The sequence below is a fragment of the Notothenia coriiceps genome, unplaced genomic scaffold (genome assembly GCF_000735185.1).
Source record: "Notothenia coriiceps isolate Sejong01 unplaced genomic scaffold, NC01 NC01_scaffold00033676, whole genome shotgun sequence".
NCBI lineage: Eukaryota > Metazoa > Chordata > Actinopteri > Perciformes > Nototheniidae > Notothenia > Notothenia coriiceps.
In genome coordinates, this window is record NW_011366377.1 from 5,860 (window position 1) to 19,679 (window position 13,820).

At 40.2% G+C, this 13,820-nt stretch overlaps 1 protein-coding gene across 1 annotated transcript in view; it reads right to left on the reverse strand.

Moving 5' to 3' along the window:
- The window catches only part of LOC104961694 (exportin-1), a gene marked incomplete at its 3' end in the record, with an annotated part of 17,843 nt that extends 4,311 nt beyond the window's left edge, over positions 1-13,532 (reverse strand). Inside the window, exons 1-15 of the mRNA XM_010790024.1 lie at positions 13,319-13,532; positions 12,829-12,890; positions 11,484-11,528; positions 7,939-8,120; positions 7,286-7,334; positions 7,050-7,169; positions 6,727-6,855; positions 6,489-6,647; positions 5,712-5,909; positions 5,083-5,221; positions 4,238-4,419; positions 3,170-3,326; positions 2,889-3,052; positions 1,999-2,133; positions 1,709-1,892 (exon numbers count right to left, since the gene is read on the reverse strand). Coding sequence (XP_010788326.1) covers positions 1,709-1,892; positions 1,999-2,133; positions 2,889-3,052; positions 3,170-3,326; positions 4,238-4,419; positions 5,083-5,221; positions 5,712-5,909; positions 6,489-6,647; positions 6,727-6,855; positions 7,050-7,169; positions 7,286-7,334; positions 7,939-8,120; positions 11,484-11,528; positions 12,829-12,890; positions 13,319-13,361 — 1,948 coding nt within the window. The remainder of the gene's footprint in view (positions 1-1,708; positions 1,893-1,998; positions 2,134-2,888; positions 3,053-3,169; positions 3,327-4,237; positions 4,420-5,082; positions 5,222-5,711; positions 5,910-6,488; positions 6,648-6,726; positions 6,856-7,049; positions 7,170-7,285; positions 7,335-7,938; positions 8,121-11,483; positions 11,529-12,828; positions 12,891-13,318) is intronic.
- Between the last annotated feature and the right edge of the window lie 288 nt (positions 13,533-13,820).

Genomic DNA, 13,820 nt, shown 5'->3' on the forward strand with positions numbered 1-13,820 from the left:
CCACGAATTACACAAGTCACCCAAAGCAGCGTTAAAAAAGCGGGAGGCGCCGAAAAGCGACTAATTTGCATCACTGATAGACAGACACATGCATTTCCAAACATTTGGTCTACCGACGGTGTAACATTTATTATCTCTTCGATTACACACGGCATCTATTGCACGTCTGTCCGTCCTGGGAGAGGGATCCCTTCTCTGTTGCTTTCCCTGAGGTTTTCTCCCATTTTCCCCTTTAAACTGTGGGGTTTTTTCCGGAGGTTTTTCATTGTACGATGTGAGGGTCTAAGGACAGAGGTTGTCGTTTTCTCATACTGATATTCTGCACAAACTGCTGTTGTATTTGCTGTAAAGTGTCTTTACTGTAGGGTATTTTTATTATATGTACAGCACTTTTGCTCGACCAAAAATCGTTTAAAAATGTGCTATATAAATAAAACTTGATTTGTTTTGTTGTCTAAAATGGAGATCGGCTAAGCTAACGCAATATAGGCTATATGCTCAGACGCGTCCACAGTCACAACGGCCTATACAGACATAAATAAACCAGCGACTGTATTCGCCATGACACAGACAATCTGTGGTTTGTACTTGTTTAACTTTTGTCTAGTTTCTGAGCAGATATGAGGAGCTTGAGTGCAAACAGCTAACGGCTGATTTTGTTTTTTCTGGAGTGCTCACGGCTGCTCATTGAAGATGATGTCACGGCTCCGCCTACACTGCGTTAGTATAGTTACCGCCCCAGCTCCTAAACTGTAATGGAAGCGCAGCATTAAAGTGAGCCGGGCCTAATAAGGCCTAACCAAACCGGGCGAGGCCGAGCTAGGCCTGCGGTGGAAATGCGCCATTATATACTAACTAAGCACTTACATACTAACTAAGCACTTATATACTAATAAAGGACTGGCTTATCTAAAGCCAGTTGAGTTGGATGCCTGAACAACAATGAAGGGACACACATTGCAGTGTACAGATCTGTAAACTGGCTTTATAACCCAAACAAAAAGTCCTCCACAAGGGCAAGGCAATACATATGAGGCAATACATTATGAAGCCTCTGCATTCCTTAATAACTGCTGTGCGACCTTAAAGGGGCCCTCTTATGCTCATTTCCATGTTATATCTGTATTTTGTGCCTTTTGTCTCCATGCTTTAATGTTCAAAAAGCTCTTTATTGTTCTCATACTGCCTGTGCTGCAGCACCTCTTTTCACCCTCTGTCTGAAACCAGAGCTCAGTCTGCTCTGATTGGTTAGCTGGCCAGCTCTGTTGTGATTGGTCAACCGCTTAGAGATGTCCCGCCCTTTGCCTATCCCGTACAATGCTGTTGAGCGCTAGCCAATAGAAGTGCGACTGTTCCATAGTCCAGTGGAGGCGTTTGAGGATATATAACACACTACAGGAAAGGGAAAACCCCAAAAAGCATAAAAGGGCCCCTTCACTAAAGCTGCAACCATTAGTGATTGACAGAAAAATAATAACATTTGCCCTGTCTGCTGCCCTGTACGCCAGTTCAAAATTCACCACTGTGTCTCTCTGGCCCAAAATATATCTTTAAAATATGATCCATAGATTAATTGGTAATGAAAATAAAGGTTAGTTTCAGCAAGGCTTATCAGCTATCATGCAACATTGTGGAACAAACACTACGAGATGAATCCACAGGCATGTTGTTAGTCTGCTGTATGATCCCAAACACACATCTCCCTTACCATTTGTCTGAATGGCGGCTGAGATGTTCTCACTGAGGCACTTGTAGACGTTGAGCATGTCCAGGTAGATCCGCCCCAGCTGGATGACGAAGGGGTGTCCCACGGCCTTACAGGCCCGCACGTTGGTCTTCAGGATGCTGCCCAGCTGCTTCACAGTCTCCGGGTCCTTCAGGATGTCCACGTTCTGAGGAGGAGAGATGATTAACACACTCTTCTTCTTTGTCTATCATAGATAAATAGATTGGTTCATTAGTTAAACTTCAGCATGTGGTAGTGCGAGGGTCTCTTACCTTGGTGGCCTGCTGGATGATGCTGTCCCACACCTGGTTTGGAAGCAGCATGTATTTTTCTATCAGGTGCTCCTGAACTGTCTGATCTGTCTGGGCTCCGATCATATAACCTACTGCCTCGTAGAACGTGTGCACCTGGACAGAAACAGGGACAATTGTCAACATTAAAACCTGATTGAACGAATAATAGAATTTATACACAGTATACTCAACTCTGATTGGTCAATAGGGATATTCAGAGGTCAGCTATTTACTGATAGCAGACTGCTACAAGGGATAGCAGACTGTTGCTAACGCTGACGCTTTGAACTTAAGACAGCATCATATCAATCCACAGAAAGACGTTTGGTCAATGTAAGGTCAGTTGTTGCTAAGATAAAAACTGTTTCCTGTCTGATACTCTATCAGAAAATACAATGCAAAACTTTTTTAAGTTTCTATGTAAATAACACTTGACCGCTGAACTGTCCTCAGTAAGGACAAGCAAAAGTGAACAAGATAAAGAATACCAACCCAAAAAGAAAGGAAAGAGTATAAAAGATAGAAGGCTGGACGACAGAGAAATGAACAGAAGAAGAAAGACCGGAGAGTAAGCACTAAAAGGTAACGTGGCATGGGAACAGACTTTTTGACTTTCGGTACAGGTCTGGAGAACAAAAGCTTGATCAGTGCTGCGGACATTTTAAGTTATGTTGCCGTTGTTGAAATTCCATATTGTAAGTGAAATCGGTTTATTTACTAAGAGAATTTAGCAGGATAATGTGCATTTAGCCATTCATTAGTAAGACAGGAATCTCTGCTCATCTGTCTGGGTTCTTTTCTCATTAATGACCCCCTCGCTGCACCCCTTACTCAATTTCGAGCAGAACTGTAGAAATAAAAATGCTGACCTGCTGAGGCTGAAGGTCGCAGATGATGGTGTTGATGTTGTTGAGGATCTCGTCGATGAAGGGCATCACCTCTCCCACCTGCACCTGGATAAAGTGGCGCCGGCACTTCTGGGCGATTTTAATGAACGTGTCACAGGCCATGTCCTGAACTCCGTCATGGGTCTCTGAAGGAGAAAGAGCATGAAGGGGGATATAATGTTGCATTTAAATTACCTAATTTAAAACTGTGGTATTCATAGAACCACGTTTTAAAACCAATGCATGTTTCCCAAATCTCTCACCATGCATGAACTCAAAGAGTTTGTTGACGACGGTTTTGAGGAACTTCCAGTGTGCTCTGAGGAAGCGAGGATACTGGCCGACGATGTACATGATGTTGGAGGCGATGATGGCCTTGTTGTCCTTCCCTCTCTTCTGCTCGCAAAGACCCAGGAGATCCTGAAACGAAGACACAGTCAATGTTCAGTGTTCTACACAATGGTGTGAACGATTCTTTAACATCAGAGTGACCACATGACCAGAGCAGAAAAGGAAAAACTGCAATGATATATCTTTTTTTTTTAAAACAGCTTTAAATGTTGATTTTGTATTTTAATCGTAGTTGTGAGCATTTTTTAAGTCAGTTTTGACTAATTTACAGTATTTATTACCTAAACCTTTCTGAACACACTCAGTGATTGTTTATGTTTTCATTTTATTATATAGTTTTTTCTGTTCACAAGACATATTTAGCTTTTCTGTTTCTTGGTTGAGGGATCCCTCCCCTGCATAACTACAGGATTTCCTTAAGGAGTTTTGTCTTGTCTAAATTCTAAGGACGACGGTGTAATTGGTGATATTGACCTATATAAACTAGGGATGGGATCGATTAATCGAATATTTGAAATTATTCAGGTATTCGAATATGAGAAATTAATTTTTTTTTTTTTGGGAGGGGTGCTTAAGTTGATTACATATTATCAAATGGAATAATTCAATGTACACGACAGTGTCATAGCTAAATGTGTTAGGTCTAAAGGTGTGTTTTGCTCCGCTCACCGGTCCCTCACAGCGGGCAGAGCTGCAGGTGCTGATCTCTCTCTCTCGCGTCCGGTTATACTTCACTCGCGTTTATGTCCAAATCCATCAGATCTAGTTCTAGCTAATGATATGGCTGCTGCCCCTCCCTACACGCAGATCACGCAGACTCAAACCTCATCTTTTTTTTAGGATATGTACATTTCGGTGAATTGGTTAGCCGTTTTTTTGGGGGTCGAATATTCGAATACACATTTACTTTCAAATTCCCAGCCCTAATATAAACACACTTATAGTTGTAAAAGTTGTGGTAGGTTGAGGTTTCTGTGTACCTTGATGACGGTGACCAGGAACCTCTTCTCGTCCTCCTCGTGCATGGCCCCGCTGATGGAGCCGATGGCCCAGCACAGCGTGTTGAGGTTCTTCCAGGACCACTCGGTGCCGTTCACCTGGTTGTGCAGCTTCTCTGTCATGATACGCTCTGTGTCTGCATAGTCCAGATGAGTGAGGTACACTGCAGGATGGCAGAGGACAACATATTAGTATTATCACTGTGTGAATGAACTTAAAGCCACAAGCACATCTCTCTGCAGCTAAAACAATGTTTGAACCTGAAAAAAAAGGTTTGAACAGAAACAGTCGAATGCCGAGTGAAACTTATCAATATATGTCTCTGTGTTGCATGGTATACAGATACTATAAATATGTTCTCACTTCATCCATTGCCTTGCATTGACATTGCCAAAATATGTATTTTTCTTCTTCTTAAAAAAAAAAAAATGTTGTGAATGTACTTTCAAATAGCGCCTTGTGTCTTTGACGCCTTAGCACATCTACTTCACATGCTAATTTTAATCATTAACACACAGGGCTGCCAAACAAAGTGCCAAACTGCTCATCATCTAACCTAATATCATTTAAATAGACTTGTGGTGCCTTCAGGAGCAATTTGGGGTTCAGTGTCAATGACAGTTAATGTAAGTGACAATTCCACATGTTATCTTAAGGAAGCACAACATTTTATTGTATGACTGCCAGCTTGCAGTGCTAACAATATCAAAGCATTAAATAATAAAAACGACAAGGAATCCTTTTTTGCACAATCAATGCTAAATGTACTAGAATGGATTTGAATGAAAAGCCATACAGGAACCACATTAATGTAAACAGTGCATACCCAGAGTTTCCCTCATGTTCTTGTAGAGGTTGATGGAGTCGGTGTCCTTCATGAACTCTCTGACCACCTCTCCCTGGTCGTTCTCCACCACCAACACCTCCTCCGGCTTGGCCATCCGACTTACCATAAGCAGACGCACCTGTCACAAGAAATGACATCTGTCAGCACGTACACACATGGAGGAACAGAGCCACTGCGCTCACACATACGCACACATGTCATTGTATATGATCCTTTAATATTCAAACCATGATATGTGTGTCCCTTTTTATACACACACACCATACACTATGTGTTGTAAGGTAAAATATTGACACCAAAGGGAAAACAAGTTGAGCAACGTTGTGACTAGAAAGTCTTTTGGCAGCAGTTTGGCAGCCACCTGTTGCTTAACCAGTGCCAACTGATTCTTGGTATGACTGCGAGCTGAGACTCTACTAAAACACTTCTGCACCTCGAAACACTTCACTGCTGCACCACCTCTAACGTCTCAGAAAATCATTATTTCTTTAAAGATGCATTGCTTTCATAAATTCAACAGTGCACACTCTAATGTATTTGACATCCTAACAATGCATTAATTATTACATCAAGGATTAAAACAGAGTGTAATTGTCAGTGTGTGGTACCTTGGAGAGTACAGGCAGGTAGAGCTGTCTGCGAGGGGGCACGTCAAAGTGCTGGTTGCCGGAGAGCAGGGGGGACGTGGACGTGGAGAAGGGACTCTCTCTGTACAGCTCAGCAGCCAAGTGGTTCCAATACTCGAGACAAATTTTAAAGATCTCAGTCTCCTCCACCTCCGACACCAGCAGCATGTAGTGGAGGGCCTGGGAGAGGGGGGGGGACAATTAGACAATGGAGGCTGTGCTCTATACAGTGGTATGGATAGACAGATAGTTCGATAGATATAGTACATTTACTTCACACATTTATGTTCTGTAGTTAAATACACATTTGACGTTTTGACATTTACTATATGCTACTTTTGTACTATTGAGTCATTTTACACTATGTGTATTTCATAGTTTAAATAACTAGCTGCCTTGCAGACTCAGATTAACACAAGAAATTAATAAAATAATACATTATTATATATTATTAGAGGTAAGGCTACCCAGCTTTATATAAAATAATTTAAATAAATTCCACCATTAGCAGGTGCAAAATTAAAGTGATGAACACATTAATATATCAGTATTATAATCCAAACATTTTTAATATGATTCCCAAATGGGGTAATGTCACTCTAGCGTTGATACATGTACTTAAGTACAATATCTCAGAGCTTCTTCCAACACTCTACATGAAACGTATTTGTTCATTCTTTATATAGACAATGTTCTTCTCTTATTTTTCCTGTACATCTGTTGAACAGTGTCCTTGTGTCCGACAGTATTCTCTCTTACCTCCATTAATGTTTCTCGGAGGTTGAGCCGCTTCTCGATGAGCTGCCCGTGCTCCTTCAGGAACGTACAGAGGAACAGACTGAGGTTCTGGATGAAGTTCTGCTCGTCGTCTTTCCCGTTGGCGTAGGCCAGACGAATGTTAGTGTTCAGAGGCAGCATCTAGATCAAAATAGTTTCTTTAGTATGTTTACAACAAGAAATTAGAATGAGACCATTGCTCTATCTGAGCCTTACGCACCTGTTTGAGTTGACACATGGTCAGGGTGAAGAGTGTGACAAACTGCTCCTCGTACTGACTCACGCTCACACCGGCAATCTCTGTGAGGCACTTCAGAGTCACGTTGCGAAACATGGGCACGTTCAAGAACTGTAAAATCATAAGAAACAGATGGTTAGTAAAGGATGTATTGATTATTAGTGTGTGTATATAACTTGATTTGGAAGTATTTTTAAGCTTGCTTGCTATAAAACTGTTAAGAGGTCAGTAATATTGTTTTCCATACAATTCATTTTGGATCAGTCTAAAGTCCTTGAATGAGTTGTTTGCATCTGTGAACATACCTTATACACCAATGTGCTGATCAGTTTGGTTTCAAAGATGTACCCAAGAGGAATCCAGTTGAGAAAACGCAGGAGGGTCTCCAGAGTGGCGTGGACCAGAGGGGCATTCTGGGAATTTTCCTAAGGTGCAAACCAATAAGACGATAAACAGGTGAAGGACAAACACTACTCGGTAGGCAATGTTAAATTATTGTACAGCGATGCAAAAAAAAATTAGGATATGAAGATCTGCATACCATAACAAACTGGCACAGCTGGAATATCTGGGAGAACTCGTTGCACATGCTGAAAGACAGAAATACAAATTAGTAAAAAATACTGTCTGCATTTAGCACATTTTGACATTTTACAGATCTGCCTGCACTTCGGCAGAATCTCTCTCTCAAATGAACTCCCCTTCATTTCTTGTAAAACGAGTGCACAGGACATTTTATCATTTGCGGGGCTAAATCTTACATATCCTGACACAGTTCTTGTGGTCACTGTCGTTAAAAGTGAAATTTTCTTGGTAAAATAGGGCGGATCTTATTTCACCTGAAGGTCTTCTGTTCTCCATTAAATGTATGAATGTATTCTGATGTTCAGTCAAGGTGAATGCAATAAAACACAACGGACATCTGCCTTTCTAGTTTACGATGTTCTGCAAGTGCTGGAATAGAATCTAGTCTTACATTTGGCAAAAAAAGCTATAAATGTTGAATGTATAAAGTTATGTATAGTGATATTCCATTACAAAAAAAAATCTTGGAAACACTCACTCTGTATTCTTGAAGGTTATTATGATATTATGGTGGTTTGGTCTAATACATAGACCCTACTGTAGGTTTTTGACATCAAAACAGATCAGATGATTATGCTTCCGGAGGTGTGTGATGATCATCATGCTGACCTGTCTTTTAGATGCTTTGCCTTGACCTGGGTCATCTGGCCGCTGGAGAAATCAAAAACCTCCTCGCTGAGCAGCTTGAGGATGACCATGTTGTTCTGACAGAGGCTCTCGCTCGTGCGACTCGCCCCGACAATGTCGCTGATGAAGGTGGGCCAGTGCTTGGGCCACTCCTGCTTCAGGATCTATATGTACACGGGGCATACACATGCAGTATGTTGGTGTAACTGTGACATTTGCTACTGTGACTCTACTAAAAATAACAACCCTTTCAGTCCCAAGTCAGCCATGTGCCCCAGTTTCTGATTTACACTTTGATCATTCATGAGTAAACAGTCAGAATGTTAAAGAGTGTTAACGAAATCACATATTTATAAGCAATCCCCTAACTACTACAAACACCCCGTGCACAAACATCTGAACCACAGTCTCCTGGGGACGAGTGTGGAATCTGGAGCTCTACAGTCCCCGAGGGCCAAAACATGAGCTCAGCTGACGCAAGCAGTGACTCAGTCTCACTGACATTAATGCAAAGTCACTCATGTAGCCAGTGAGCCAATGGCTGTCTCCCTCATGGGAATGTACATCACACACACACACACGAGCGGGTAGTATCAAAATGTTTTACATTCAGAAGTAGAATCCAGTGTGGTCACAGATGAGTAGAATGCTCTGAAATGTATACTATTATATTATTCCGATAATTAAATGCACCTTCTCATTTTGCCAGGTAAGCAATTGACAGTTATATTTGGTTAGGTCAGAGCTATGAAACTTTAAATCATCCATATTTGCTCTCTATATCTTAACCTTTTTATCACTCAGAACAACAAGCATAAACTACAGGTAATCAATATCAATATTTGTTTTAAATACAAAAATGGGAAATGACCTTCTTGGAAACAGCCATAAGAATCAGGGAATGGTATCAGTTGAAGAAACCCATCTTTCTTTCCAATAAATCCGGTGGTCAAATCTTTCCGACTCAAGACTTTCTGATAAACATCTTAATGACTCACAGCAAGGACCAGAAGAAGTCTACACTAATTTGTTGATCCGACGGCACACAGCAGTGAACCGCTCATTCCTACGACCCAGCGTTTAAATGACTCAGCGTTTGTAGAGTAAAGGTACAATCATGCCTGAAACGACTTGATATATAATATGTTGTTCTGGACTTATCAGTTATTTCTGATAACCTCCGAGCAGATTTAAAAAGTGCTTTATCAATAATGATTTGAGATATTATTTGATGTTTATTTAAAACATAATACACTGCTGATTCTCCATTCGTTGTGATCCTCTTTTCGATCACGAAGCTACAGCTACAATTTATAAACATCCGCTGCATGGCCTGAGACATTCAAAGAGAATTCATATGCAATTTTAGCTTAGCTGACCTGGAAAAGTGTTCGTCAGACTAGATTAATTGTGACATCTTGAGGTTAAAAGTATCCTTGCAAAAGATGAGGGGAGAATTGAGGCAGCAGTAAGATGCTCAAACAACAGACTGTCAGCGTCCATTACTTTGTTTTATGAACCGTACGTACAGTGTTGTGTTACACATACAGATTGCTAAAAAACTATTAGGGTTAGTGTATGTGGTGTATAGACCAAAAGGTTTTTCCACGATAATCATCAGATTTCTCACTATGGCTAAAGATGAGCCATTAATCCATAATCCATACCAATGACATTATCATGAACTCACTCATTTAGAGCTTTTAGTTTGCCTTAAGTATTCTAAGGCAAAAGGCTTCAGCCGTTTTCTATCATTCATTATTTATAAATGTGTAATCGTCTACATTCTGCCGAACATTCAGTAACCACTGTGAAAAGAGAATTAACCGACCTCCTTGACTCAGGGGTTTCCAGCAGCAAGCAACTACCTTGTTGTTTTTAGCTAAATACAAATGTATTTTCTTCTCCAGTAGGACCAAAGTTAATATATTCTTGTCTAGTTTTCTTGCTTGCAACACTGTGGTGTTAGGAAAACATTTTGGTGTTTTAAAGGTCCCATGTCGTGCTTTTCCGGTTATTATCCGTCCCCTTGTGTGTTATGCAGGTTTTTCTGCATGTAAACGGTCTGCAGAGTCATAAACCCCCAAAGTACACCCTGTAGCGAGTAAAATTCTAACACAGAATATACCTCCCCAAAACACCTCGTTGGAGATTTCTCATTTTCTTCCTGGGTATCGCTACGTAGGGATACCCAGTAGCCACGCCCAGAGCTATGGCCGCACCCTCTGCCAGCCTTTCACGAAACAAAGCTTCCCAAACCTTTCATCGATTCATGCCGGATATGCACAGCGTATAGGGCACTGAAGAGCGATGCTGTTCCTACTTTGTTTGGACCAGCGGGAGATTCGGGTACACAACCTGTAAGTATTCCTTGTTGTTTGTGTATTTATGATGTTTAAAACAAACAAGGTATCTACCACAACTGTTTAAATGGGTAAACGTTTTTCGGACTATGTTGGGATGGCGGAGAAATGCTCTCCGCAGAGACCCATACTCACAGCGTTATAAACCTTTTTCTTACTCAATATCAAGCCACACTTATTGTTTTTACTTCGGCTGTGAGTGTTTGTGTGTGCTCAGGATGAGTTTTGCTTGTTCTTGCTGTATTTGTTTCGCCGACACGGAAGCCCTGTCTGCTCCTCCCAGCAGCTCCTCACGAGCAGCTGCACGTCGCTTGACCAATCAGAGCACACTGGGCTCACAGGGGGGGGCGAGCTCCAACAAGCCGATTAGGACAGAGAGTGAATACACATACTTTGCAGAGATGCTGTATGAGAAACCAATGTGAGTTTGAAAAATTGAACAGTATTCATCTATTTTAGTAGACCTCAACAATGGAATTATGATCAGTAGAAATGGCCATGACATGAGACCTTTAACAGAGCACGGTACAGTAGGGCGTGGTCCACTCGTGGGCCTCAGACACCATCTAGTGGGCCGCAGAGGTACTGCCAAATAGTTGAGATTAAATAACTATTTCGGGTAATTTACGATGCTAGTTATTTCTAGGCCATAGTGCTCAAGGATTTCAATAAAAGTGAAAAATGAAAATACATAATTTCAATAAGCTATAAAGTTTTACGATCACACCACCAGGTAGAGAAAAGCTTGTTAAGCGAGTTAGCAAGCTAACATTATTTAGTCACACAAAAAGGATTTATAAAACCAAAAAGTGAAATTTTTATCTGAACACATTTATTTGGATTCATAACGGCATAATACATGTACAACCCAGTTTATTTCTTGCCATTCTTTTGCATTACGTTTTTTACTCAAATATTTGGAAATATGGTCCTTGCAATTATAGTAACAAAAAGGTTGATAAAACTGGCTTATCCTTACCAAAAATAAAAACCGTTGCACTTCTCCCTCATGTCACAGCTCATGTGTGAAGGGGGTAAGCCAATAATGCAGAATGCCTGCACATGAACGCATGTTGATCTGACACAGATCCAGTGCTACAACAATGTGATTTGGTTATTTTGTTTGCATTATGACATTCTTTGACATTGGCAATAAAGACTTACCTGAACAAGGATCATGTTCAGCTTTCCAATGTACACCTTTTCTTTCTGAAAAATACAAATAAACATGGGATAATTAAATAATGTCCTACGATCTCATTTTCACATCACAATTGCTCCATGATGTCATCACAGCATTTAACAATTTATCAGATGTTCAAATGTAATACAGTCAAGAATCCCATAGAGATACATTTAAAAAAAGGTGGTAGGGATAAAAGAAAACAACGTGATTAAAAGTCAAACATTTTATTTTGAAGTTCAAAAGTAGATACATCATGTTACCACTTGGGCTTTATGTGCTTTCTCAGAATGAAGTTAGTAATACAAAATCAAAGCCAGGTGTTGGTGTATCAGAATGAGGCTTTTTTCAAACCTTGCCATCATCAAACCTGACCCTTATTCACTAAACTAAGCTGTAGTTAAAAGCAAACGTGTATTCATCCACGATATCCTTTTTAAATTCCAGCTTAGTTTCGGTTTCTTCTGTTTTTTATAATCCTGAGTAGTTTGACAACAATTTTGAATAGCTATTTATTTGTCTTTAATCTAAGGCACTTAAGGGAAACATATTGATTTATTACAACACAACTTAGGTTAGGTAAGGTTTTGAAACTCCCTACACACATTACCCAACATGCTTCCTGCTTCCCATGTGATGATCATACAGTTTGCTCAGAAAGCTCTCATGTGAGAGATGCATGCTTTCAGGTGTGCCGCTCATTAATGAGTGACCGTAATCCAGAAGAAGGGATACACTTTTTAAACCTAATCAGTGCTTTTCACTTGAGTTGATTCACACAGCTGCAGAGCATTTATGTTTAGAACAGCAGAGAGCCACATGCTGCGAGGTTAGTGTCAGTGTAGGTTAAACACTTCCTAAAGGAATACTTGACAAAAATGTTCTCATGTATTTAGTTGTTTGCTCACTACATCTCAAAGAAATGTATTTCACCACAACTTTACTATTTAAAAAGGTACCATATTTTGCTTATTTGCAAGTTCATATGTATGTTGTGTCTCTACTGTGGCATGTCTCCAGGCTATAATGTTCAAAAAGCACTTTATTTTCCTCAGAATGCCTGTGCTGCAGCACCTCTTTTCACCCTCTGTCTGAAACCAGAGCCCAGTCTGCTCTGATTGGTTAGCTGGCCAGCTCTGTTGTGATTGGTCAACAACTTTTAGATTTTTTGTTAAACCTTTTATTTTAATTCACCAATACTTTTCTGTTTGTTTTGGCCTACCCTAGAGACATTTTCATTTCAAAGTTGTAATTAAGTTCTATACTAATTTAGAACCCATTTTACCCCAAAAAAACGTTTAATTTGAATTCTAAAAAGGTACTCACCTCCACATTTGATGCATCTGATGAAGTCTTGATAATGAGACCAACAACATACTTTTTTATACCTGGCAAACACACAAAGATACCAGAAGAACACTGTGAGTAGGCACCAATGAAATGTGTAAATCCAAACCCATCCTGACATGACAATGAGCCTGCAGCATGTAACTGAACACAGTCTGCAGTTCATAACTATGGAATCTGGCCAATCTTGTTCCAGTACATTTGCATTGTTGTCCTTCATTTACAAAGTGGTAAACATATGGTAGATGTGGGCTGCGACTGCCACTGAACTTCTATAGGGCAAATGCTTTCCCCAGAGATTTCTATAGACATTAAAGATTGTCAATGTGAGCAGAGCATCTTCAAAACATGTGTTTTCAGCTCCCTCGCATTTGTTACTGGTATCTGTGTTCTGAAAGTGATGTGCTGGGGTGTAGTGAGCGGAGCCGAAAACAAAGCAATACTCTGACACAAGGGGGAAAAGACATACTTGCCGGACGCCCTGCACTGGGTTTGCCACAAAATTCAGGCATCTACGGTCAGAAGTAGGGAAGTCTTCGGTCAATGGGAAAAAACGAATTTTGAGCAAAAGGCAGAATCAAATGATTTGCACATGATTATCAAATTAAAAATGGTATTGTTTGTTTTGTAAACTATTTTAAGACAATTTTGTGTCATCCCATTCTGTGTTTAGATTATTATTGTACAAGCAGCAGGTGTGACAAGGGACAGTACATTTTGTTTTAAAGATGTTTAGATACGTGACATTTGCAATTAGACAACAATTAAAGTGTAAACATTTTTAAAAGTAGAAATGTTCTGGTAAACAATTTCCCATATGTGATCTTTATTAATGAAAAATCCCCATCCAACTAAGGTATAAAATAAGCATCTGCTAGAGGTAGTTTGAAAAAAGACATTGCTTTTAATCTGCCTCTCTTACTCCTACAGGTGCATTAAGACAACAACAAAAACATATCAGTGTTTCCCCA